The sequence below is a fragment of the Equus caballus genome, chromosome 20 (genome assembly GCF_041296265.1).
Source record: "Equus caballus isolate H_3958 breed thoroughbred chromosome 20, TB-T2T, whole genome shotgun sequence".
In the NCBI taxonomy this organism is placed as follows: Eukaryota; Metazoa; Chordata; class Mammalia; order Perissodactyla; family Equidae; genus Equus; species Equus caballus.
The window spans coordinates 54179373-54206956 of record NC_091703.1 but is presented as its reverse complement, the minus strand read 5'-3'; the positions used below and the strand labels follow the sequence as shown (position 1 = coordinate 54206956).

The following is a 27584-nucleotide window of genomic DNA, read 5'->3' as shown; positions in this document are numbered from 1 at the left end:
GGGGAGTTATTGTTTAATGGGTACAGAGTTTCAGTTTTGCAAGATGAAAAGAGTTTTGGAACTGTATGATGGTGATGGTTGCAAAACAATATGAATGTATTTAATGCCACTGAGCTGTACACTTACAACTAGTGAAAATGGTAAATTTCATGTAATATATATATTTACCACAGTTAAAACAATGGGAACAATAAAGCAGCTTAAGTGCATTGTCAATGTGCAAATCCAGTAGCACGCCCAGAAATAAAATCGGATGTGCAGGCCTCGCTAGTCTTACACGTTTACTGCACAACTAGGTGTTCAATATACTTGGGCTTGTGGATCGCGTCTGATTTCTACATATCAACTTTTCAAGTGGTTTCAGTGAATTGTTCTCCAGGCTGATCTTCAGACAAAGTTTGAAGGAGTTATGAGAAAGATAACTGAAATAGCTTTCAATAAATACTAAGTTGCAGATATTATGTTAGAGAAAAAGAAAAAATTTATAGGGACTGCATTTTCAAAAGGAGAGTCCATCTCAGCTGGCTGTATTCCTAACCTCCTAAATGACTGGGATTTTTGGTAAATGACAGCCCTTCCATTAGCAGAGACCTTGGGCAATCATCTGGTCCAGCCCATGCCTTGAGGCAGGTAAGATATCATTATCCCATTTTACAGATGAAGCAATCCTGGTGCCCACTGAGGTAAAGAAACTTGTCTCAAAGTCACATAGAAGTGGCGGGTGACGTCCACAAATCGGGTCTGCTGCATCCCAGGACTTGTGCTTATTTCTGCTATGTCATATTCTGTTTCACGTAACTTCTCTGGATCTCCATTTTTCTACCACATTCTAGAGTTAAAATATTAGCCATCCTAATTACTGTGTGAAAGTTCTTTTGAGTGTCCCAGGCTGTGGTTTATCTGGGAAAGGTGGGTGGTGAAAAAGCCTTTCCAGAGTTGATGTGCTGGTTGTCTGGAATGGAGTCCTGAATTCAGAATCTGAAGAGGAATCTGAGTGTGTGATCTGGGATGAATTTGTTAACCTCTCTGAATCTCAGATTCCTCATCTGTTTAAAAACATGCCCAATTCAAAATATTTTTTGAGAGTCAAATGAGATTTGTTTGTGAATGTATTTTGTATGGTTCAAAGAAAATAGTTTTCAAAGTGAGGCCCAGGGAGTCTTGGAGGTCCCCTAGAGCCTTTCAGGATGTTTATAAGATCAAAACTATTTTCATGGTAATACTAAGATGTTATTTGCCCTTTTTTTGCTGTAAATCTCTCACAAGTATGCGGTGCAGTTTCCAGAACTTACATGACATGTGCGATTGCAACAGACCAAAGGCAGAAGCAGATATCAGCTGTCCTGCTGTCTTGTGTTAGGTTAGATACTAAAGAGATTTGCAAAAGTGGTAAACAATGTGTCTCCTCTCAATTTTTATTTTGAAGATATAGTTACTTTTCATAAAAATGTTAAAATGTAATGTTATTACTATTATTTTAGACTAATATTTCAAATATTTTTCAGTTCTAATTTCTCATATGGTAAGTATTGACAGATATAACCACATAAACAAAAGCTCTTTGAGATTCTGCTTATTTTTTGAGTGTCCTGAGACCCAAAAGTTTGAGAACTGCTGCTATACTGTACAAATAGGTGTTTTGACTTTGTATCATTGGCCTTTTTTTTTTTTAAATGATTCACATGATAAAAAAAAAGAATGCATGCTTCTTATGGAAAATTTAGAAAATTATAGATAAATATCAAAAAAGAAAGAAATGTTATCAGTAATCCCATAACACAAAACACAGCTGTTGCCGTTTTTGTTGCATTTGCCTCGGTATTCTTTAATTGTAAATAAGTGATCTTTGATTTCACGAGGCTTCAAAAGTTTAAATTGAGGTGACATGAGGAGAGTTAGGCTGTTTTTTGCTGGTCCCTGGACCCACCTGCAGGATCTCGGCTCCCTGGTTGTGTCTTCTTCCGGTGTGTGCTGTGTGCTCATCACTGAGTCTTCACATGGCACATATGTCCACCATTTTCTTCCTCTCCTGCTTTGCCCCTTTGGTGGTGGGAGCTGCTAAGGTCTCCACAGCCTGCTGCAGAGGATAACTCAGTTGCCAGGGTCACGCATCCCCAAACAGGCTCGGCTGGGCGCCTCTACCTTTGCTGGGCGCCTCCACTGCCGCTGATGGGGGCTCCCGGGCTGCAGGAGTTAGGGTGCTGGGTCTGCTGGAATCGGTGCTGGGTGCCAAAAACCCTTGCTGTGGGCAGGGCCTGCCTCCTCAAGTGGTATTTTGTCCTGTGTGAGTTGATGGTGTGCGGTTTTACTGAAAGCATCTCTCTTCGTGTTCATCATCTTCCCCTTTCCATGCTCGTCCTGAATACGAGCCCATGGGGGCCTAGAGAGGGGGCGGTTTACACTCTGAGTGCTAAGTACCACCAGGAACAGCCATTGCCTGATGACCAAGGTGGAGTACTTTAGGATTTAATACTTTATGGCAGCAGTTCTCAAACTTTTGGGTCTCAGGACGAGTTTTCACTCTTAAAAATTAATGAGAACCTCAAGTACCTTTTGTTTATGTGGTTATATCTCTCAATATTTACCATATTAGAAACTAGAACTCAATGTTTTTTGAAATATTCATTGATTCACCTAAAATAACAGTAGCAACTCATTACATTTTTACATAAATAACATTTTAATGAAATAGAACCATAAAACCATATTTTAGTGAGAATAACCATAAAAATTATATTTTTTATGAAAAAAAAATTGGGGTACCTCGCTTCTTCATGGAAATGATGGGATCATATTCCTGCTTTGTTTGGGCTGTGGTGCTTACCTTTGAAAAAGTTGATGTTGGTTTCCTAATTTGCAAAATTATTTAAAAAAATAGAATAATTCTCTCAATTCTGAATTTACCCACGTTGTTATCAACCTGTAGGACACCTCATTTCCTGCCGTCTAGCACAAAACCAAAGGACAGCAAAATGTTTATAGGAAATGGGAAACAATCTACCACGATAAATGTGAGAGCTTGTTTTTTCCCCTTTTAGGGGGTTCACCCTTGGGTTCATAGTTGTGATTTTGGTATTACATATCCATATGTTAGTCATAGTTTCTATTAGTAAAACAGTTCTTAAGTTGTATGAAGTAAATATTTTAAAATTTCACAATGTTTTCCAAAGGGCACCCTGACGTGCAGGGGCTTTCCCACCTGAACCACCGACTGGGGACTCTCAACAGCCAACCGTGTGTGTCTTGTCTGCCCAGAGATATAGAGAAAGACCACTACGTCAGTCTCTTTTCTCAGAACAGATGCAGCTCAGAATCCAATTTAAGATGACTCAGGTTGGTCTTTAGAAATGAAGTATATTATACAGAACTTGGAGACTCTCCACATGAGAGCCACAAATGACTTAAAATTTGAGAAACTCTAAAGGAAAAATCCAAAGTTCAGTGTTACACAGCACAGAGAAGTGACCCCTGAGAGGTCTCTCGAGTACGTGCTTTAAGAACTGCCTGTGCTGGTAAGTGTCTCATAGGGCTGGTGATGGCCACCCTCTGAGCCCTGAATGTTGACTCAGGTGAGACATTATGGGGCATTTTCTGATTTTATGGTGTGTCAGATATGTCCATTTGGGTGCCAACCTTTAGAAGCATAAATAAAGAGGAAAGAGATTTATTTTGAGGTCCTGGCTATATTCAGGCTTACCTCGATGGGGGATGTGTTAGTAGATCTCTAATAGGTGCAAAATGAAGATACTCAATTCAAAGGAGTCAAAGTGTAAACACTATTTGTGGATCACATAACTGGAAAGGAGAGGATTGGAGCTGGCCTCAGGCTTGCCTGTATCCAGCTCTCTCCTCTTCCTCTCCCTTTCTTTCTCTCTCCCCTCTGGTTTTTGCTCCCTTGTTGGTTTCATCTCTCAGATTCTGCCATGTGCCACCAGAGATGGCCATAGCAGCTCTGAAGTCAGGCTTCCTGGCTGAGGATGCAGTGCCTGGGACAGTCACAAAGAATTATCCTTCCTAAAATGCCTAAAGCACCACTGATGATGAAAGAACCCAGAAAGATCTCAATAGGCAGGCTCCAGAGGGACAGGGAATTTAAAAGCAGAGAGACTGAGAAATCCAAGCTACAGTGGTTGAGGTTGGTCACCAAGCAATAGGGCCTCTAGCCACCTGCCTTTTAGGGCAGGATTCCTGTCTTCAGGGAGGAGACAGAGGCCGGAAAGAGCGAGGTGGAGCTCCGAGTACATAGGAGCAGAGACAAAGACTCCAGACGTTGAACGGCATCGGGCAGTTCACGCAGGACTGTGGCCAGCAGCCGTGTCGCCTAAGTGCTTGTGAGGTATTATTTCTCTGAACTTTGGTTTCCTTCTCTGCAAAAGGGGGAAAATAAAAATAGCATCTACCTCGCAGGGATGCTGTAAAGATCAAGTGCTTAGCACCTGACACGTTGTAAGTGTTTGGTGAAGGGAAGCTGCTATGATTATTGTTATTAATAACAGGGACAGAGATCCAATTAGGAGAATTTGGGTAAGAAGGTAGGACCATGGCCTTCAGAAAGCAGAAGTGCTGTTATTACCAGTCCTGAACATAAGGTCATAGCTCAATCAGGGTGTGGAGACAGCATCTCAGTTCTTGTCTATGTCAGAGTAGGGTTGGTTCTTGGAACAAGGATGGATCTGACGCTGTAGCTGGGATACCAGCAGGGCCTTCTGTGAGAAGGCAAGTGGAAGATACCAACCTCACCATGAGGGAACCATAGCAGCTTAGCCGGGGAGCCAGGACTAACACTCAATCAACAGTTAAAGCAACTGTACGTACAGTAGCGTTACAACTAGGCAAAGAATACCTGTGTTTGGTGATGGATGTAGGGAAAAACGCAAGTCTGAAAGGACACGACCAAAATGTAAACCGTGGGAATCTCTAGGAGATCAGAACAGGACTTTTTAAAAGACTGTGAATTTATTTTGTAATTAGAAAAAATGTTAGTTCTAAGTGATCTAAGACAGCATGGAATTTAGTTGAGTTCTGGAGCACCACAGAAGTGAGACATCATGTGTTCTAGACTAGTGTGGGACGTTCTCATAAAGGGGTGGCATTTCGGGGGTTCCTTAAGGATAGATATGTGGGTGGGAGCAGACGCTCTGGAGGGTCCTCAGCTAGTGGATAATCCTGACAGGTGTTCTTGTTATCAACTTATTGCCTCTCAGCTCTAAAGCTCCTCTTTGCCCTGCTCTGTGATTCTGGAGCTGGACCCCGTAGACATTTCTCTTTTGCCAGTTGGCGCACCGCTAGGCTCGGTCCTGCTACAGTGTGTTCGGGAGATAGAGAGAGAACCTACTGACCAAAGAGGGACTGCAAAAGAGAAATGCAGAGTCTTAACCTCCAGGTGGAAGAGGAGTTCCTTCATGAACTGAAAGACTGGTGAGAAATGTCAGCATTGTCGGAGACCTCTTAGGGACTGCCTCACACAGCCTATGGGGCTCCCTAAGCATTTTGCCTTCTGGCCTGCTCATTCCTTCCTCCACAGCGTAACTCTGATGGTCCAGACCTTCCTGAAAGGTCCCGACTTCTTGTGATGCCGATCACACCACACTTTTCTTAGCACTCTACCTTTGCCGATGATATTGCCACTACCGGAACACCGTCTTCTATTCCTTGATGCCTTGATGTATCCTTATTTATCCTTCAAAAGGCTGATCAGGCATCATGTTGGTGGAATAAGTTTCCTCTGATTCTCTTCCCTCCAGCTTAACACCTTCCTCCTCTGCACTCCTTCTAGACTGTCTCTATTCCATGCATCAAGTTATCTTAGGCTTATTTAGTGTCTGTTCATCTTTTCCACTAGACTGAACTTCTTTTTTTTTTTTTTTTTGAGGAAGATTAGCCCTGAGCCAACGTCTGCCGCCAATCCTCCTCTTTTTGCTGAGGAAGACTGGCCCTGAGCTAACATCGGTGCCCATCTTCCTCTACTTTATATGTGGGACGTCTGCCACAGCATGGCTTGACAAGCGGTGCCGTGTCTGCACCCAGGATCCGAGCCGGCGAACCCCAGGCCGCCGAAGCGGAACCTGCGAACTTAACCGCTGTGCCACCGGGCCGGCCCCTGAACTTCTTAATGGCTTTCATTCTCCCTTGTATCTCCAGAGCCCAGCAGACTGCCTGGAACACAGCACTTGGGATGTGCCCAGACTGCTGAGGACTCTCTAGAAGGGAGAATTGTATTATTTGGGTGGAAGTAGAACATTCAGAATTAGTCAGGGGGCTGGCCTGGTGGCGCAGTGATTAAGTTCGCACATTCTGCTTTGGTGGCCTGGGGTTTGCCGGTTCGGATCCCGGGTGTGGACATGGCACTGCTTGGCAAGCCATGCTGTGGTAGGCGTCCCACGTATAAAGTAGAGGAAGATGGGCGCTGATATTAGCTCAGGGCCAGTCTTCCTCGGCAAAAAGAGGAGGATTGGCTGCAGATGTTAGCTCAGGGCTAATCTTCCTCAAAAAAAAAAAAAAAAAAAAAACGAATTAGTGGGACATCACTGTTAGAGGCAGGATAGCATTTTGCTTTTTCTGGTTTAGGAGATGTTGACTATCCATTATCCCAGTAAATTCCATCAGCGTGACAGCTCTTTACCGGTGTCTGTCTGTCCTCTCTTGTACACAGGGAGGGGTAAATGATGGGAGAATTAGAATCGATTGTTAATCAGTCTGCCTTGAGCCCAACCTATGAAATTTTAAGAAGGGAAACATCTATACTTTCTCATAAGGCTCTTTTCAATGTCTATTTCAGTTAAAATGTCCTCATAGCATAAAGGAAGAGAAAGTTCAGGGGCGCACCATAGAATATTCATCACATTGCTGGCATTCTGCAGAGAATTGGGCTGGTGAAGCGGCCCCCTTGGCCTTACCTATCCCTAGCTGAGAGCATCTAGATTTTGATTGGACTATCGCCAGAGCTCATTAGCATAGTGTACCTTGACCTGGATTAGGGAACAGCAGCTCACCTAGAAAATGACCAGAGCCTGCTGGGACCTGAACCAGAGGTGACAGCTTTATAACACGGTATTGTCTGCATCTCCATAAGAAGTCAGAAGGTAAGGAAGACACAAACTCTGGGGAGAGGCAAATGTAAGGGATACGGTAATGGCCTCCCCATTTCTACAGGGTTTTATTTGTTCTATTTGGTTTTCTGTAGAAATGATGAAAATTGAATACACTTTGGCCTGAGTTGCTTTAAAAAAAACAGTCTTGATGAATTTAGTTTTTTGGTCCTGGAGGAAAACTGAGTTTAGTTGTTTATGTTTTAAGGGCTGCAAAAGTCTTCTTTTTTATGTTTTGTTCTTCATTTTCAGGGAAATACAAAATTAATGTTCATTTATTTGGCAAACATTTATATCAGGAAAATTTAAAAAGCAATGTCGTTTTTTCTGCAGCAAGATTTTTGATTCTGCTCTCCTTGCTTTAAAAGCAAAAGAATTATATCTACATTGCCTAGGCTTAAAAGAATGTTGTCTGCTTTCCGAAAAGTGAATCTTCTTATTCAAGTTTTTAAAAGAAAAATCAATCTATTCCAATTAACTATAACAAATTTTAGGCCACCTGAGTTACTGTTGTTAATGTCGAAAGAGGTAAGTACACAAAAAGTTGCTATCACATGTACAATTGATATTTGTGTCTAATAAACTTGTTACTTAAGTCTCCTGAATTAAAGTCAACCTGCGGCACCATTTCTTCAGTTACTCAGTGTCTATTTCCCAAACACAGAATTTGATTTAAAAGTCATGGGGATTTAATCTTGCATGTCAGCATTTGTATCGGGGGGGGGGGGGGGGCAACGACTTCAAGCCTTTTGAGTCTGCAACCACTAGATTGCAGGTGAGTGTGGGTGGGGGGGCAAGGGAGGGAAGAGACTCCACTTAGCTTGTTATTTAATGGCTGAGAACTTCATTTATATGTTCAGTCAACAGTCCCTATATCCATACACTTTCGCTCAATACATCTCAGTGATTGACAAGTATTCGGGTTACATAAAGTTAAATAACCAAGAACAGAGCACACGAGACTTCCTAAGGTTGAGACTATTAATCTAATTTGTAGTTTGAGTTTACTAGTAAGTGATTCCACGTAACATCCTCTCCCCTGTTTTCACAAGAGCACCAACGGATAGAAATGTTACGCATGTCAACATGTTCATTTCATCTTCTACTAACAAGCACCTTTCATCTGCAAAATGATTAGTTTTTTTCTCAGGATAGAACTTTCTCTTGCTTTTCTTCTCTTTCTTTCTTTCCTTCCTTCCTCCCTCCCTCCCTCTCGTTCTTTCCTTCTTTCTTTCTAAATCCTCTTTAACCAACTATAGCTAGAAACTAGAGCAGTAGTTCTCATGGGGTAAAGAATGAAGTTGGCACAAACGTTTGTGAATATCTATCGTTTACATAATCCAATTTAATCAAAGTAAAGTGATGCAGAATTTTCTTGTGGGCCGCAGGGAAGAAGGAGATCACTAAGATAAAAGTCAGAGCGTCTTGAAGGGTGCTTTGAGTTAAACAAAGTTGAGAAACGCTATTTTAGAGTGGTGGTGCTCAAACAATTTTCCCCCTCCCCAAGGGACCTTTGGCATTGTCTGGAGAAATTTTTGGTTATCACAACAAGTAAGAGTGGAATGCTACCAACGTCTAATGGGCAGAGACCAAGGATGCTGCTAAACATCCTACAACGTACAAGATAACCCCCCAAATAAAGAATTATCAGGTCCAAAATGTCAATAACACCGAGGTTTTAGAGGAATCTGATATGAGGATATCATTTGATAATATTTGAAGCTGGAAAGTGCACACTGGATTTATTGAGGAGACCAAAATTAATCCCTATGGTAATTTGGATTTAAAAAATACTCCTAGACACCTCTGTTGTGATGTTTCTCTCTTGTAACTTTAACCACACCTTCGCTAACATATGAAGGCATTTCTGTGGAAGCAACTCCAAGCCAGCTCTCCCTTCCACCCAACACAGGTATACGGAGGGAAAGGTCCTAACCATTGCTTACAGGTGACAACAGTCCCTACCAAGGCCTCACAGCCTGGGTCCAGCAACGAGAAAGGAAGCCCAAACCCGAAGGAGAAAGCAATGATCGCCGTGCTTCTGGTCCCCCATGGTCAAGCTTTATTTCTGCAAGACTGCTAACAGCATCTACATTTTGTTTTTATTCGTACATTAGTGCTTGCAAAAATGCCAACAAAACAGATTTTCCTGGCAGACAAGCCCTGATTTGGATCTCTTTAATGGTCAGTATTACTATCATTTGTTTTTTAGTGTCAGAAAACAGTCTCCTGGTCTAAGCTGCTTGAGCGGACTGATCCAACCGTATTAAGAGCCTTTGAGAGCCAGATTCTCAGGCACTTCTGAGGGGAGCTGAATAGACGGACCCTGTGGGTGACCTGACTTTATCATGCAACCTGAAGACTTTGGTTCTGAGGACAAAGAGATATTAAGCTGGGATATTAATGATATGAAACTGCCACAGGTAGGTACTTGCGGTAAGAATCTGCCCTCAGCATTTGGCTCTGGAGCCTTGACTGTCAACGTGCTAAGACCTGGAAGGAAATTGATGAGGGTCCCGAGCAGACAAACTCCTCCAGAGCTGCGGCTGGACATCTGGCCGAGGAATTTTAAGAGATGTCGAGACTTACAACTTGAGCGAGTCTTTGCCGACCAGACTGCCCCAGGTATAGACTCAAGCAAAGAAAATGCTACCTCCCTTCTCTTTCAAAGCTGGCTTGGCTGAGGTCGCACCCGCCCTGGCCAGCTAGTAGGATAAAACCCGTGATAATGTATTTGCCTGTAGATTAACTCTTTGTAATGCGCAAGTTTTTTTTTTTTTAAGATTTTATTTTTGCTTTTTCTCCCGAAAGCCCCCTGGTACATAGTTGTATATTTTTAGTGGTGGGTCCTTCTAGTTGTGGCATGTGGGACGCCACCTCAGCATGGCCTGATGAGCAGTGCCGTGTCCACGCCCAGGATCTGAACCAGCGAAACCCTGGGCCGCCGAAGCAGAGGGCGCAAACGTAACCATTCGGCCACAGGGCCGGCCCCAGTGCAAGTTTTTATACAACCTTATTTGCTATAATAATGGTTTAAAACTAAATCTGTAACTGGAATGTCCAAATGATAGTGCTCTTCTAGCATATGGCATGCTCTTCTAGAATTTTCCTAAGTAATACACAGTACTTGCACACTGGGCTTCTTTCCAGCTATAGAATGACTTTCATTTCATATTTTCTTTGCCTTCATTTTTGGCAATCGACTTTTTAACTCTTATTTTGGTGGAAAACATTAGTTATTTAAAGCGGACTTCCTTGACCTCTGTTTTTGGCGTTTGAAGAATGTTTTCACTGGGAGTTGTTTGAAAAGATAAATAAGAAGGCTAAGACTGGAGATCACCAGCACCATGTAATGAAACGGTGAGGTAGTCTGCCGAGTCTGGGGAACAAGAAATTTGAATTATCCCAAACAGGGGAGAGGGAATGGAGATTCCACAGGCTTGATTTATAATCATTCCAGATTTCATGCTACTGAAGACTTCCAGATCATTCCAAATTTCACTCTAATGAAGATTTTCTTCCTGCTTTTTTTTTCCTCCCCAAATCCCCCCAGTACATAGTTGTATATTTTAGTTGTGGGTCCTCTAGTTGTGGCATGTGGGATGCCACCTCAACATGGCCTAATGAGTGGTGCCGTGTCTGCGCCCAGGATCTGAACCCTGGGCCGCCGAAGCGGAGCGCGTGAACTTAACCACTCGGCCACAGGGCCGGCTCCTGAAGGTTTTCTTTTGTTTCTCTTTACGTTTCTCCTTAACTTCCCCCCTACATTCTCTCTTGGTGGGTCTCGAGAGAGCTGGAGGGCATAAAGTGTGCCCTACTTTCCATTCATTTAAGGATGGTTGAATAAACCACAGCTAAATCGTGCAAATATCTACGCTAGCGGTTTATGTTTGTAGTTGCCCTTAATTGGTATTATGATTATTATAGCTGTTTTAGGGGAAACTTTAAGGTAAATTTTAATCATTCCTGGGTCAGGGACCCACATGTTCGCCTATTCCTAATTTCATGATTGTAGCACCCAAATGGAAGCTGGGCAGCCTCAAAATCAAGAGTTTAGGTAAGCAGGTACAGAGAAGAGGTTGCAATGTCACATCCCAGCACAGGGGTTTCATGGGAGTCTGAGAACCCCTGAAATGGCGGGCGAAACTGTGTACTAACATGCATTTTTTCTGGGACGGAAGATCTGTATCAATCATCAGATCCGTAGGTAAAGAAAGGAAGAACCACTTCCCCGGAGGGAAACTCGGGGCTCATAAAAGTTCATGTTCCAACATGAGTTTCCAGGAATAAAAGCATTCTCAGCTACCCAAGATGCTCAACTGAGATATGAGTGACAAAAATACACATTCAGGTTTGGAAATATATCATCTGTAGCTCATAGGAAAGGTTCGATTGCTCGTGGAAATTGCTAAGTGCCCCTCAATTTGTTAATTATGCCAGGGAAATTATTAACAGTGCAAAAGTCCCTTAACATTTTCTGAGCAGAGACAACGCCATCCTCGGCTGGGTTCATACCAGCTCTGAAATCTTATCAAGAGCCAGTTGAGGTGAAAAATAAAAGGCCTTGGAAAGATTTCCAAGCATAATGGCCTTTATACTTTGTGAGCATATCTGGAGGTTGAGTGTGTACCAGGAGAAGCACGGGGCTTGGAGACAACACCCTGGCTTTGAATTCCAGTTCTGCCTCTTTTTATTGTAGAGACTCAGGGAGTTGATTCCCTTTTTCTTTTTTTTTATTTGTGAGGAAGATTGGCCCTGAGCTAACATCTGTTGCCAATCTTCCTCTATTGTATGTGGGACGCTGCCACTTGATGAGCTGCTTGACGAGCGGTGCTAGGTCTCTGCCCAGGATCCGAACCTGTGAACGCTTGGCCACCAAAGTGGAGTGCACAAACTTAACCACTACACCACAAGGCCAGCCCTGACAATTCCCTGTTCGGAGTCTCTCTTTCCTCTTCTGAAGATGAGGTGGTTGCACTAAATGCTCTCTCAGGTACCCTTTTAATTCTAATAGTCTAGGATTTCGTGACCTGAGATTTGGAAGGTGGCCTGCATTCTAGAACTGTCAGCCTGGTGCCCACCACGATGCCTGGCACATAGTAAACAATGAACAACAAATATGAAATTCATTAATGAGTGGCTCCATTGCTCATAGTCTGTGAGACTCGAAACAAACCAATTTATTTTATTTTATTATTTTTAAACTTTTCCTTCTTTTCCCCAAATCCCCCCAGTACATAGCTGTATATTCTAGTTGTTGGTCCTTCTAGTTGTGGCATGTGGGACGCCACCTCAGCATGGCTTGGTGAACAGTGCTCTGTCCACGCCCAGGATCCAAACCAGTGAAACCCTGGGCTGCCAAAGCAGAGCGTGCAAACCCAACCACTCTGCCACGGGGCTGGCCCCCAAACCAATTTTTTTAAAGTCTTAGTTATCTCCTCTGTGAAATGAAAATAGTAATTTCTTATATAACCCACCTAAATCTCTAAGCTGTTTGGAACAGTGTTTCTCAAGCCATGTTCTGTAGAGTATAAGTTACAAAGAATTTTAATGGGTGTTGTAAAGAAAGAAAAAGAGAAATACTATGTTTGACACAGTTAAGCAGATTTCCTTAGTGTAGACTCAGAGACTTCTCATCATCCGTGCATTGGTGGCTCTCCAAGAGGAGGCCATGGTAGGCGATACTGTCCTAGCTTGGTTTTGACCATGGAGCCTTCTTTTCAGGGAGCCCTTCAGACAATTAATGTTTCCCAGACCACCTGTTTGGGCATAAAAAGGCGGTTTACAGGATCAAATGCAATGGCTTGTTATTATTCTAATTCCCCTAATTTTATCCTCTGTTCCATTCATACAAAGAATTTATAGTTTATTTTTCATAATTTTATATTCTTGCCAGAATTATCACTTCTGCAACACGTGGGCAAATCCTTCAACTTGTAGACAAATTGCTTTCCTGTTAATCCACTCACATGGTTCAAGTTTCAGAATGGTCACCCGAATGCTAATTGCATCTTCTGGTCCTGGAAACGCCGTATCCTTTTGACATCTCGGATACGTTCAGATTTATGGGTTAATTTTGGCCAGAGTGAATGATGATGTCCTCGTTAGGTCATCAAGCATTTTTGAGTGACTGGAATGTGCCAGATGCTGGAGCAGGCTCAGGGATGCAGGGGCCATTAAGCTGTTGACCTTCCATGGAAGGGCTCATGATCTTCTGGGCTAGTGGGACAAGATCAGTGCCTAAACAGAGAATCAAAGCCATATAGAAAAAAGCTAGAGGTGCTTGAAAGAGGGACTACGTAATTCAGCGTGACTCAGGCCTGGGGAGCAAAGCAGAGCATGTGGCGGTGCGCTTTCTCTGGAGACGAACATCGTAAAAGGTGAGAGGATTAGGGCAGGTGAAGAAAGCAGACAAGACAATGGGGGCAGAGCAGGGCATCCAAGTCTGAAGGCGAGTCAAAGTCTACATTTGAGGGAGATTGTGCACAGGCCTTTGGCAAGGAGATAAGGGAGGCTACTGGCTGGAAAGGTGGTTTGGACGCAGGCCGTCCTGAGAGGATTTGGTTAATTCATAGGCAGTGTGAAGCCACGGGGCTTACGCGGCTGGAAAGTGTGATCAGATCCAGGGTGCAGAGAGTCTAGTTGCCCTGGCTGAATCATTCCTCCCGTATATTTGTTTCATGTCCGTTTCCTCCTTTCACCTGCATATATGTCATTATAAATCTTTGTTTCACTTGTTTCTGGACACTCCTAACTTGTGGTTATTTTGATAGCTTATCTCCTTAATCCAGCCCCCAGGGAGCCTAGCCCAGAACTGCGGGCACTTAGCTCACTCAAAATTGTCCTTGATAAAGCTCTCTATTCCAGGCCAACGTAATTACACCCATTTTGCTTTCCCTTCCTATTCCCCTTAAATTACATTTGCATTTTAAAAGCTCAAATATAACTGCTTTAGAGACTGCTCGGTCCAAGCAGCAAATGTTTGGTGTTGATTTAGACTCAGCTTCATTAAAAATCTTCCTGGGGCCGGCCCGTTGGTGCAGCAGTTAAGTTCGCACGTTCTGCTTCTCAGCAGCCTGGGGTTCGCCGCTTCGGATCCCGGGTGCGGACATGGCACCGCTTGGCACGCCATGCTGTGGTAGGCGTTCCACGTACAAAGTAGAGGAAGATGGGCACGCATGTTAGCTCAGGGCCAGGCTTCCTCAGCAAAAAGAGGAGGACTGGCAGTAGTTAGCTCAGGGCTAATCTTCCTCAAAAAAAAAAAAAAATTCCTTACATGGTCCTGAAAAGTGTCATATTCTTATTAATACTGATTGTAATACTTGAGAGCTTGAATTCCCTAAGAAATTTCTTTGTTTTGCTTCTGATGGAAAATTAGGAAGAAAATCAGTTCCTTTCCCCCCTATTAGTACCCACTTCAGATAAGAGCACCCACTCTGTTCCTAACACCAGCGAATTTCTCAAAGCAGAAATACAGGGTGTTCCATAGCGCCACAGCACACAAACACCCTGAATCATTTTGTTCCTAAGAATGAGCAGTTTTCAGATAAAACTCATGGCCCAAGCCACCCTAAGTCTTTCACAAAATTCCAAGGTTTAAGTATATTTTTTGTAGACAACACATAAAAACATACATCGGCTAAACATAAATACAGGCCAACCCAAAACCCAGTGAGTCAAGCACAAAGAGGCCACATCTTCACTTAGTTGATTCCCGGACCATGGTTTAGGCAGCAAAATTTCCTTTGCCTTAAACTTATGAGCAAAAGTGAATCTTTGAGCTCTTGGTGTGAATTCCTGTGGCTAAATGTAGTCAGAAGGAGCTGGTTGTAGTACGCAGATGTGTCTTGTTGCTAGGGAGCTAACAGGTAAACCAGACTCTGGATTTCTTGTCAATTATTATCTGACTGCCTGGTCAGGTCATGTTGTTGTTGGTCTGACCAGGACACTCATGACTTTGTCCTCTTCGGCCAGCATTCTCCTTGATCGCAAGGTCTTTTGAATTTCCTGAGACAGCTCCACCCAAATGGGCCCCCATGGTCGTTGACTCCCCCACTATTGGGGCCAGAATTCTTCTGCCACCCTGTGCTTCTGGTGTGACGGTGATAGGAGCATTACCACATCTCTGGTAGCAGAGATTCTCCTCTGGGTGCCTGCCAGGAGGTCCCTTACTTGGTAGAATGGGAAAGGGAAGGGAGAAGATAAAAGACAAGTAGGTAATCTTAGCGTAGTCTGAGCAAATGAACTTTTTGTCCTGAATCTTGACCCTTTAACAAAGGGAGGAAATTGCAGGATTAGCATAAGGAGTAATTCTTGCATTAACTCAACTGTATTTGTTGAATTGAATTTCTCCCTTTGATACCACTTGGAGTTGGGTTTCCAGTTGGCTCAGTAGATGTTCCTGAGAAGTTATACGTACATTGAAACACCGGTTGAATTTTTTTCTGTGTTCCATAAAAAACATCTAATTTTTCCCTCTATCTGACTTGCTTAAAGCCGTATCTGTTTGCTATCCCTGTTTTATTTGGAAACATTTATTTATAAGGAATTAATAAGCTATACTTGTCCTTAGAGAAAACCCGGCAGATAATTGCTCTATATGAAAGCGGACTATATTCCAAGTGAAAACCACTTTTAATATAATAACATGATAACATAGATATTTTTGATACCTTATTTCAGAATATTGATTTTAATTTATTAGTTTTATATAATAGTATAATAATGAATATAAAGCTTCAACTAGTTAAGTAAATTAAAATGAGGGGAGAATGAAGAATGCTCTATGATTGCATAGCGTTTCAAAGATTTTGAGTGAGCTAGAAGATTGTCTCAGTAAAAAAATTACAGAAGTCATAGAAATATTAATTAAACCCCCAATGAAGTTACTCATGAGATTATAAAATATAAATTAGTTAGATTTACATGTTGGAAACCTTGAGAATATTCCCTTTAAATTATAAACTTCTTAACCAAGAGGAAAAACAAAGAGTTACTCATGAAAAGTTAGAAATTAAAGTAAACAAAAGACCTGAAAAGAAGAAAATGTTTTGTGAGGATTTGCAAAACAAGATTAAGAAATGATTATTCTTTCTTTTTAACTTTTACCTCTCTGGTGCCTTACATTTACACGGCTTTCAGAGGTCGCTATCATTCTTTTGACATCTGGGTCGCTTTGTATTATTGGAATCTGTGTTTTCTCTTAATTTCAATGTCAGAAGATGTCACAGATCCCAGTAAGAGTCCACATCAAAAGACTGGGCATGAATAAACAGCCAAAGTAATAGCTTGGTGTCAACACATTTACTCCTAGGAATTTTCTCGAGTCCATATGTTGTCAAAATCGTTACTTCATTATTAATAGAATTGGAAAATTAGGTTGCCAGTGATGGGCTGTTGAAAAAAAAAGCTAAAAAGATGGTGGAATGGAGAACATTGTGAGCCCTCTCACAAACCTCGACATTATTAAAATAATTGGAAACACACTGTGTTCTCCAGTTACAATGGAATCAAACTAGAAATTAATAGCAAAAGGCAACAAGAAAATCTGTAAATATATGGAAACTAAATAATGTATTCCTCGATAATCCATGGGTCAAAGAGGAAGCCTTTGGAAGGGAGATCAAAATATATATTAAACTGAGAGAAAGTGAAAAAACAAAGATGGTGGAGATCCTATCTTCTGCGGTAGCCAGAGAGCCTCCGCTTTTACTGGAAAATCTGATGTGCTCTCACAAATAACTCTCCTCTTCCTGGTTTGGGGGCTTTGTGGCTCTGACCAGCCTGAACAGACTGCTCACCTTTAAGATAGGAAAATCTCAGCTTTTCTCCAAGTCCATCTTGCCCTTGTCTATGCTACCCTACAACCATGCTTCGTATTTGAATAATTCAAGTCCACCAGTATACTGTTATAGTCCAAATTGTTAGGAAAGGTGCACATTTTAACACTTTAACCTGCATTTTTATTATTTCCGAAGATAAAATAGTAGGCTTTCTATGGCATTTTTGTGACAGAAAACAAGAGAGCACCATCTGGAGCTGGAGGTCGGAGGAAGAGAAGAGGAGCTGGGTGGAGAGAGCAGAGATGGGGCTGCGGAGCTGTTTCTGTCAGCCTGGGACACCGAGTCTTCTCCAGCTCAGAATTACCAGGGAATTAAGGGAGAGAGGGAAAGACCTGGAAAAAGCAGACGGTCCGTTGAGCATCTTGGCCTGGCCTTGGCTCTTTGCTGGTGACTCTGCTGTAGCTCCCTGATGAACCAGAGGGGACTTCTCCAGACCCCACACTCCTTCATCTCTTATCTTCTTGAGCAACTTCCCCTTCCTGCACCACAGCAGTTCAGTGCAGTGCATGAAGGGCTAGCCGTTGTCATTGCTCTGAGAAAGAGGTCCTGGGACAAGAGTTGCACCAATTAAGCTTTTGTTTTGTAGGTGCTTGGGCTCCTGCCCTGGATTTGGCTTGGCAAGGTTTAAGGCATGACGTAACCTGTCTGTGGGTCTTCTCGCTCCTGAATGCCGGTGGCTTTTACAACCACGTTGTCTGAGTGTGTGTGGCCCCAGATCTAGTAGAGTAACAACTAACACTGATACGGAACTTGCTATGTGCCAGGTGCTGTTTTAAGTGCCTTGTGTATGTTAACTGGTTCAATCTGTGAGGTAAGTACTCCTGTTACCTCTGTCTTACAGAGTAGAAAGTGGAGGCACTGAGGCGGCAAGCTTTCTGTAAGAGCAAGATAGTAAATATTTTAGGCTTTGTGGGCCATAACAGTCTCTGCTGCAACGACTTTCTTCTGCTGTAGTGTAAAAGTAGCCAAGGACAATGCTTAAATGAATGAACATGGCTGTGTTCCAATAAAACTTTGTTTATGAAAACAGGCTGTGGGGGGCTGGCTGGGTGGTGTAGTGGTTGAGTTCATGCATTCTGCTTCAGCAGCCTGGGGTTCGCTGGTTTGGATCCTGGATGTGGACCTAGCTAGCACTGCTTGTCAAGCCATGGTGGTGTCCTACATAAAATAGAGGAAGATTGGCAACAGATGTTAGCACAGGGCCAGTCTTCCTCAAATAACAAAACAAAACAGAATAAAACAAAAAACCCCCCCAAAACAGGCAGTGGGCTGGATTTGGCCCATGGGCCTTAATTTGCAGACCCCAGCCCTTAGCCATTAACTAGTACCACCTCTCATGTATGTGAAACCTCTCATTTATATTTCCTCAGACCCACCTCAGTTCCCATGACATTCCATTCAAATGACAGCTAGCATTACATAAAAGTTCAGTTGACAACACATCTGCTCTTTACAGTACTTTTTGGAAGCATGTTTTATCAATGTCTCCACTTTATGGAAGAGCATAATGAGGCTTCAGAGACAGTCTTATGTTACAAAGTTCTTTGGCACCTGTAAACTTGAAATCTAACCGAATAAATACCAACTTCCCTGTGCTGCCCTTCCATCCTGATGCTGATGTTTGCTTTTTTTCCTTCTAAAACGTCTTATCTTTCCTGTCTCATGTTCTATGCTGGGTTTTCCTGTTGGAGGAGCAAACGAGAGGCAGCCTGATCTCCCCTTCCGGACCTTCTAGAATCTTCTTTTCTGACCTTCCAGAATCTTCTTGAAAAATGTTTTTAGACCATGCCAGATCTCTGGAAGCTGTTGGGACGGGCACAGCCTGAGTTTGTCTTCTGAGACTGCTTAATGATTCTCACTCTAAGAAGTAGGTGGGATCTGTTACATGGAGCATCTGTGCACCAAAGCAGGGCCTAAGAAATGGGAGCGACAACATCAGGAACTAAGAGCTTATTCCATGCTGGGTGCTGTGCTAAGTATTTTTTATATATTATCCTATTTAATTCTCAGAACCGCTCTGGAGGTAGGCAAGTCTCGTTATCCTTATTGTAAAGATGAGGAAACAGAAGCACAGAGAGCCAAAGAACTTAGGCCGTAAGGATTGAGTGTCTGTGTCCCTGACCTTTTAAAGGAGAGCTTAATTAGATGTTCATAGTGTCAGTCCTGGGCAAGAATATAGAAGTTTCCAGTAAAAGTAAACTCTCCTTACTCTTCTGCCTTGTTGGAGGCGCACGAATATGGGAGTAGAGAAAAAAGAAGAATTGCAGGGGAGGAAATAGCTCTCAGCACCCTCCTGGACTGCAGCTCTCTAGTCCTCCCACTGCTTATCTGGTGACTTGACATAAACCCTTAGCATTCCCAATAAGGTAACTACCATGTGGTATGAGACATTATCTCACTACCCCACCGCAATGTTTTCCACAGTAATTGTGTAAGAGCACAATAATATTACTTCACCGTCAAAAATTCTGAGTGAGAAATGGTCAGAACACTTGTTATCAAGGGCTAGAGAAATATCAACCAGGTAGAGCTCAGAGGAGCTCACTTGCAGCTCATTTTGGTCCAGGGAGCAAACGTTCGGTAGGCACGGCAGTCGCGTCGCTGCTGCTGTCCTGTGCGCCCAGATCCCACCGACAGAATTAAATCCAGGATGGTCTTTGCCCACCTGTCACTCAGCTCTGGAGGGCCAAAACAACCTTCACGTCTATTGACTCCACCATGATGGGCAGTTGTGTTTTCCAGCTTAAAATATAACGGTATTCTCTGTGTTTCTATCAGAATGTGAAAAAGACCGACTGGTTCCAGGAATGGCCAGATTCCTACGAGAAGCACATCTACAGCTCAGAGGACAGGAACGCGCAGCGGCACCTGAGCAGCTGGGCCATGCGCAACACGAACAACCACAACTCACGCATCCTCAAGAAGTCCTGCCTGGGCGTGGTGGTGTGCAGCCGCAACTGCTCTGTGGAAGAGGGGCGCAAGATCTACCTGAGACCTGCCATCTGTGACAAAGCCCGGCAGAAGCAGCAGAGTGAGTGGGGCTCCCTGGTACTGGAGAGGAAGCTGGCATCCATATAGATGCTCCTACCCCAATGGGCCACTACATTCCAGTACATCCCGAGGGCTCAGCCTTCACACTGCAGTGCTCCTGTGTAGGAACAAGGCTGTTCTTAGGTAGAACATATTAAGGAGAGCCAACCAGCCCCCTTGTCCCCCATGGGGGACTGCCCAGAGGTCCCCCCTGGGTATCTGCCCCACAGATCTGCCATGTCCAGAGCACCCACCATTAAAACTGCTCCCTTGGGGTCCGGCCTGGTGGCTCAGCGGTTAAGTGCGCACGTTCCGCTTCAGCGGCCCGTGTTCGCCGGTTCAGATCCCGGGTGCGGACATGGCACCGCTTGGCAAGCCATGCTGTGGTAGGGGTCCCACATATAAAGTAGAGGAAGATGGGCACGGATGTTAGCTCAGGGCCAGCCTTCCTCAGCAAAAAGAGGAGGATTGGCAGCAGTTAGCTCAGGGCTAATCTTTCCCCCCCCCCAAAAAAAACCCCAAAACTGCTCCTTTGGATTAAGGCACCTGACTCAAGGTGTCTGTTCGAAGGAAACTGTGTCACTTAGGGGACTAGCATTGATTCATCACTGCACCCCCATAAAGTTTAGGAGAAAGTCATTTATCAGATTGCCACCCCCCGTCTTGGGGGATGGGTCCCTGAAGGATCTCAGTGAGTGCTTTGATGGGGGGTGGGAGCAGTGGACTCGGTTTGAGATTATGTTCCATTCCATGCCGTAATCACATGCTGAAATATTTGCTCATTTTGGTTTTTTATCAGATTCATCAGATTGTGAAATAGATGCGTTCAGCATTCCCTGCGCCTTGCCCATTTCAGGCCTCAAGTTACTTCATGTCCTTTCCTTGTAATTTGTCTTCAAGACCTGCTCTCGGGGCGGGATCTGCTATCGGTTACCTACACTTTGTGAAAATTCAGAAGCTGTGTTCTCTCTCCCATGCGGCTTTGTCCCTTGACCCTTAGTTCTAATCGTGAAATGAAATAATTTTTTCCTCTTCTCTGCAAAGATTTTCGAATATCAGTAAAGAAGGAGGATGAAGTTTCAGCTCTGGAGAGCTCTCTCTGACCTGGGGACTCTCCCACTCTGTGGCATCTGCTGGCTCTCCCCACGGGTGACATGCTTCTGGGACATTTGGGTGGCCAGCCTCCTGGGGTCAGGAGTAGTGCCCAGTGGATGGAAGCCCAGAAAATTCTGCCCATGTGTATTCGCTGCCATTCTGATCCTGGCGGCGAGGCTGAAGCCGTCAGCACTGCGCAGGCTCAGGCGTCAGCTGCATGGCTCAGCGGCCGCGGTCCCCTTCCTCTGCTCTTTTGCAGGGAAACGCTGTCCCAACTGCGAAGCTCCTCTGAAGCTGATTCCTTGCCGAGGCCACGGGGGCTTCCCGGTCACCAACTTCTGGAGGCACGACGGACGCTTCATCTTTTTCCAGGTTGGCTTGGAGTTCGAGTTATGAGATAGGGTTTCTCTTTAATTCGAGAAGGATTTGCAGGGTGTGAGGAGGAGTTTCATGCAGGAGGTGCACAGGTGAATGAAAAGCTGCACCACCCCTGAGGCCCAGTCGGGGGAGCAACCATCTGTACCCCACCCCTCGACAGGCATCAGGTGCTGGACCCTTGGAGGGCAGGGCAGCAGCTGCCTCCACCTCGGCCTCTGTAGGGGAGGCGGTGCTCAGTAATCTGATCCTCTGGGGCTGGTTCAGGGCTGCGGCAGGTGGCAGACTTCCACAGCTTCCCAGGCTGAACACCACTCACTTCCACCCAGCTCTGTAGACCCGCACCCCTTACTTGACTCCCCTGAGCCCCAGTTTTCTGTAAAATGTGGATAGGAGGAAGTTCTCATGGGGGCGGAGGTGTGTACAGTGATGGAGAGCAGCATCTGGCAGCAGGCTGCCTGGGTTTGGGTCAGCGGAGCGCTGGTTGACCTGCCCTCTGAAAAAGAAATGCGCTGATTGATAGGGTTTGCCCGTTTCTGTGATGTAACCCGTTCCCACCAGGGCTGATTTCAAGCTCCCAGCCATTTTTAACAACCGGCTCATGAATTTCCTGAAGGTCTACAATTGGCTCTCGGCTCAGCTGGCTCCGGCACACTTGGAATCCTAGCTCCCAGCTTACTAGGGGAGGTTACCTAGGTGGTGGGATCTCTCCATGCCTCAGTTTCCTATTCTGTAAACTGGGGGTGATAATAATGGGCTGGACCTCCCGAGATTGTGTGAAGATGGCGTGAGACGGTGTGTAATAAGCGTTCCTTGTTATCGCTACGAAGGTGACTTTGCCAGGTGGGGGAGAGGAGCCGCGGGGAGAAGCAGCCTCAAGGGCACAGGCAGGTGGGCCAGAAGGCACATAGCGGGCTTTGGAGGAATTGCAAAGGCTGGTCCCGTCTGGTTCTGGTGGTTGGTGGCAGCAACACCCAGTCAGATGGCAGAGCACAGGGTGAAACTGGACACACAGTGACGTACAATCTAGTCATTTATTTCCCTCCTTGTCTCCTTTAAGTCAAAGGGAGAGCATGATCATCCAAGACCAGAAACCAAATTGGAAGCGGAGGCAAGAAGAGCAATGAAGAAGGCGCAGTCAGCATCTTCCTCCGGCTCCCTGAAGCTCAAGGGGGGCCCCGAGACAAAGGTAACCCTCCCCTGTGTGTTGAAAACATGCGGCAATTTGCCACCCCTACGACGGGGGCAGTAGATTTCCCAGGTCCCTTACCTATGGATGAGAGCTAAAAATCTTACAGGCTCATCTACCAGCAAGCATCCACCAAAGAAATGGAATGTGAGGTTTTCCTCTTAATTTCTACCATCTTGGTGGCATACTGTCAACCGTAAATTCCATGGAATTCTAAAATCATCTTCCCGACAATAATTAAAAAGAGGCTTGAGGGGCCAGCCAGGTGGTGCAACAGTTAAGTTCGCATGTTCTGCTTCTTGGCGGCCCGGGGTTCGCTGGTTGGGATCCAAGGTGTGGACATGGCACCGCTTGGCAAGCCATGCTGTGGTAGGCGTCCCACATATAAAGTAGAGGAAGGTGGGCACACATGTTTGCTCAGGGCCAGGCTTCCTCAGCAAAAAGAGGACTGGCAGTAGTTAGCTCAGGGTTAATCTTCCTCAAAAAAAAAAAAAAAGAGGCTTGAATTAGTCCTTAATCTATATTTGGCACTCTGTATTTTGATTCTGTTAGAATCAAAATTAACTGAAATGGTCTCCACAAAATATTAGCCTCGTGCTTTCCCCCCCACCCCAAATTTCTATTCTTCACTAAACAGTTTATTTCCTCAGCACATTCTACCCAGATGAAATAACCAGGAGGTTTCTGAAATGATGGTCATCGGGGGGGCGGGGCTGGAGGCCCCTCCCTGCAGCCACACTGTGGTGTGAAGGCTGCGGCTCTATGATGACTATAGATTTGTGGGTTTCTCGGCTTAATAGTGATAGCACCTTCTACACTTTCCTACAGTTTCATGCTCCACGTTTCTTTTCAGAGAACAGAGATGGAGCTGGTCTCCCTGGAGGCTCTAAATGTAGCTTACATAGGAAAAAAAATGTAATTTGAGTCTGTGGTAGGGAAGTGTGCGCCCCGAGCCCAAATGGCTGGTCCCTCATCTCTTCTCCCAGCCACGGGACAAGTGGAGGGCGTTTCCTCCCTTACTCTCTCTGGTCGAGTCTCTCCTCCTCTATCCTCTTATTGGTCTATAGTCTGCATAAACAACTTAATTCTTAGCCAGATTCTTTTCCTGTGACTCACTGGAGGACAATATACTTCCTTCATTTATAAAAATAAATTGACCACTTCATATTCTAGAGGTCCTATTTATGATCCAACGAAATTCCCGTGAATTCAGAGAAAAGTCTCTTGAGAGAAAAAAGAACAACCCTAATGTCGCAGACTCCAAATAGCACTAAAAGATAGATAAGGAGGGAAATGATAATGTGTGCGTGTGTGTGTGTGGGAGACAGAGAGAGAGAGATCCCCTGACAGTTGTACTGAGCATAAAATAAACCTTTGAAGCCATAGTTTGAGTTTTCTTAAAGAAGCCCGTAGAAGTTCTCACCAAGGCCGTTGGGACATCAGATTTGCGTTTGAGGGTGGAATGTTGTAAACACACTCACGTCTCCTCAGGATAAAGGGAGAGCCCGCCTTCCCTGGGTTGGAGGCTTACAGTGGAAATGGCAGCAGGCTTAGCCTCTTTCAGGTCTTGAGTGGTTGTGGAAAACTGTGCTGTGTGTTTGTGCTTCAAGAATGTGAGGAATGGGGATCCGCCAGAGTGCTGGCTTGTCCAGAGTAACTCGGGGGTACCAGTGGTAGTAGTGTTGATTTGCTTGACTTATTAACGTGAGCTTTTCGCTTTTCTTTCAAGTCTCTTCCAGGGGAAATGCAGACTTGGGGAAATTTACCTTTAACCTGGTCTTTCCAAGAAGGCGTCCAATTGTCGGGCAGTTACAGTGGACATTTAATAGGTAACATGCCCCAGCAGAAGTCACTGAATGATTGCTTATCCCTCTCCAAGGGTTATGGTCTGGGGGGAGCCGCCAATATGGCAGACCCCACTTCCACCTTGGGCCCCGCCAAGCTCTATGAGAAGTGCAAGTTGCCCAGTGGTCGGCTTTGCAGCAGTGGGGAGCTGCTTCAGCCGGTCTCCGGAGTCTTCCCTGACTACAGTGATCTGCAGCCATGGAATAAAAATGCTGCTTTGGGGAGAAATCCTCTTAATGACAGCTATTGTCCCAATTACACTTTTCCTCTGACCAACTGGCCTTACGACTTCTCCCCTTCCCAGAACTCTGCAGAACCCTTTTTCCAACAGATTCCAGTGGAACCACCTGCAGCCAAACCTAGCTGTCACCCATTATGGCCAAATCCAGGGGGTGATCTTTACGAAGAGAAGGTGCATGCAGATTTTAACAGCTACTACCCTTCCACCACAGGCCATCCCCCTCAGGAAGACCCCTTTCTCCTCACCTACACCCCTCATCCTCACCACCAATATTCGCTGCCAGGCAAGAGTAGCAAATGGGATTTTGAGGAAGAAATGAGGTACATGGGTTTGGATCACTGCAACACGGAAATGCTTCTAAACTTCTGTCCTTTAAGATGATCCCAATCTGAACCCTTGTGCACTGTGAGGTCCAGGAAGACAATTTGGTGCAGCCACTGTGGAAAACAATATGGAGGTTCCTCAAAAAATTAAAAGCAAAACTACCATATGATCCTGCAGTCCCACTTCTGGGTATATATTTGAAGGAAATGAAATCACTATCCCGAAGAGGTAGCTGCACCCCCATGTTCCTTGCAGCATTATTTACAATAGGCAAGACATGGAAACATCTAAGTATCCATCACTGGATGAATGGATAAAGAAAATGTGGGGTGTATATATATGTATATGTATATATATACATGTATACACACGATGGAATACTACACAGCCATCAAAAGGGAAATGCTGTCTTTTGCGACCATATGGATGGACCTTGAGGGCATTAGGCTAAGTGAAATACATCAGACAGAGAGAGAGAGGCAAATACTGTATAATCTCACTTATGTGTAGAATATTTAAAAACTCCCAAATTCATAGAAACGAAGATCAGATTTATTGTTGCCAAAGGCAGATGGTAAAGAGTGGAAGAATTGGGTGAAGGTGGTCAAAAGGTACAAACTTCCAGTTTTAAGATAACTAAGTTCTAGAGGTAGAATATAGAGCCTGATGACTATAGTTCACAATATCATATTGTATATTTGAAACTTGCTAAAAGAGTAGATCTTAAAAATTCTCATCACAAGGGAAAAAAATCTGTAACTTTGTGAGGTGATTGATATTAACTAAGCTTATTGTAAAAATTTTGCAGTATATACATGTATTGGATCATTATATTGTACACTTTAAATGTATACAATGTTATAAGTCAATTACATCTCAATAAAATTATATCTCACTAAAACTGGGGGAGAAAGATGACTGAAATCTTTTACAATCATTCAAAAAAGCTGTTTTGGTAAATGACTGGAAGAATTTCCTTAGGAAACAGTTTTCAGAACATAACCACAGATAAATCAGAATCAGTCACAAGCAGAAGGCAAGACGTCTTTCTTCACACCAGTATCTTCCCCTCCCACCCCCCAACTCTAGTCCTCCCATCCTTAGCGAGGAATGGAAATTGGTCCAATGAGAGGGGGAGGGGTCCTCTGCTTTTTTTTTTCCCTCATTGTTTGGGGCTCTCAGCAGGTCAGCTGCATCATCTGTTGGGTTTTCATTGTCCTTGATGCATATTGAACAGAGCAGGGGTGTGAAAAGCCCACCTAACCAGGAACACATCTATACCTCCTCGGAAACTGAGGATGAGGGAAAGGAGAGATGGTAGAAGAGCTGTGGAGGTGCAGAAAGACAGATTCTATCACCGAAGTATGGAATACTTCGTCTAGTACTAAACACGCAGGATAGTGTACAAAATAGGTGTTCTCTAGTTGACTTCTAAGACTTGTTGAGACTAAGAATATGACCTAACCTCATTTCATAAATAAAATGGCCGCATGAAGAGAAATTCCAGTGGTGCCAAACGATCTCCTCTCTTCTTTCCTCCTTCTCCTCACTGTCTTCCCCTTCCCTGAGGGCTTAGATTTCATCCCATTTCCTTTATTCTTTATAGTGCCTAACTCAGAGCCAGCTTCAAAATATGTGCTTCAGAAATGTTTGCGTGGAAAAGTCCTTGTGTAATTAACACGGCCGTAGTCGGGCAGCCATATTTGAATGCCAGTTCCTCTTTTTTGCTGAAGTACTTTACAATAAAGATGAGCCTAAACATGAAATCTGGAAAGAACTGTGCAATAAACAAATATTTTCAAAATAAATGATATTTTTTATTTGAACTGTAACAAATGCACATGATATAAATTTGGCTTCCGCTCCCCTGAAGACAACATTGACTAGTTTCTGTCTATTCTTCCAGAGATAAGAGATAGAGTCTGTAAATATATATATGAGTGGTTTCATATCAGATTCATTTCTAATATGGCTTTTGTCTTTGTAGAACACAATTTAGGCATCAGATCCTTATAAGGAGAAAAGACCACAGCTGCCTCATTTTAAATGGCGCATGATACATTCCATGACTGTTTTATAATTAATTTAAATAGTTCCCTATTGATAGACATTTAGATTGGTTTGAATCTACTAAATTCTTTAGTCTAAATGTGTAGAATTTATATATTCAGTTTAGCAGAGTTATAAAGTAAATGCTTGTAAAAGCACTACTTAGGCCAAGAAATCGAACTTCCTGGCACTTCAGAAGGTCCTGGATTGCAGCGCCCGACGCCTGATCACAAGCTCCTTCCTGCATCCCCAAGGTGATCGCTAGGCTGGCTCTTTATATTTTTACTACCTTTATATGTATTACTAAACAATAGTTTGGTTTTGCTTTTTGGAGGGAACCTAACAAATAGAATTATATGGTATACTGTAAAAAAATTATTAAAGTATAATGTACACACAGAAGAGTGCACAAGTCATAGCCTACAGCTCAATAGATTGTCGCAAGAGCACACCAGTCCAGCTGCCACCTGGTGCACATGCTCTCCTGTCTTGCCTTTTCTCCTCAA

General features: G+C 44.0%; 1 protein-coding gene across 1 annotated transcript; it reads left to right on the top strand.

Moving 5' to 3' along the window:
* Window positions 1-493: 493 nt before the first annotated feature.
* Window positions 494-25930, top strand: GCM1 (glial cells missing transcription factor 1). Its single transcript, XM_070244733.1, has 6 exons — window positions 494-630; window positions 9301-9511; window positions 19709-19961; window positions 21315-21427; window positions 22491-22619; window positions 24349-25930. Exons 2-6 carry the CDS (start codon window positions 9437-9439, stop codon window positions 25084-25086), a joined length of 1308 nt encoding a protein of 435 aa, XP_070100834.1. The 5' UTR covers window positions 494-630; window positions 9301-9436; the 3' UTR covers window positions 25087-25930.
* The last annotated feature ends 1654 nt before the right edge of the window (window positions 25931-27584 follow it).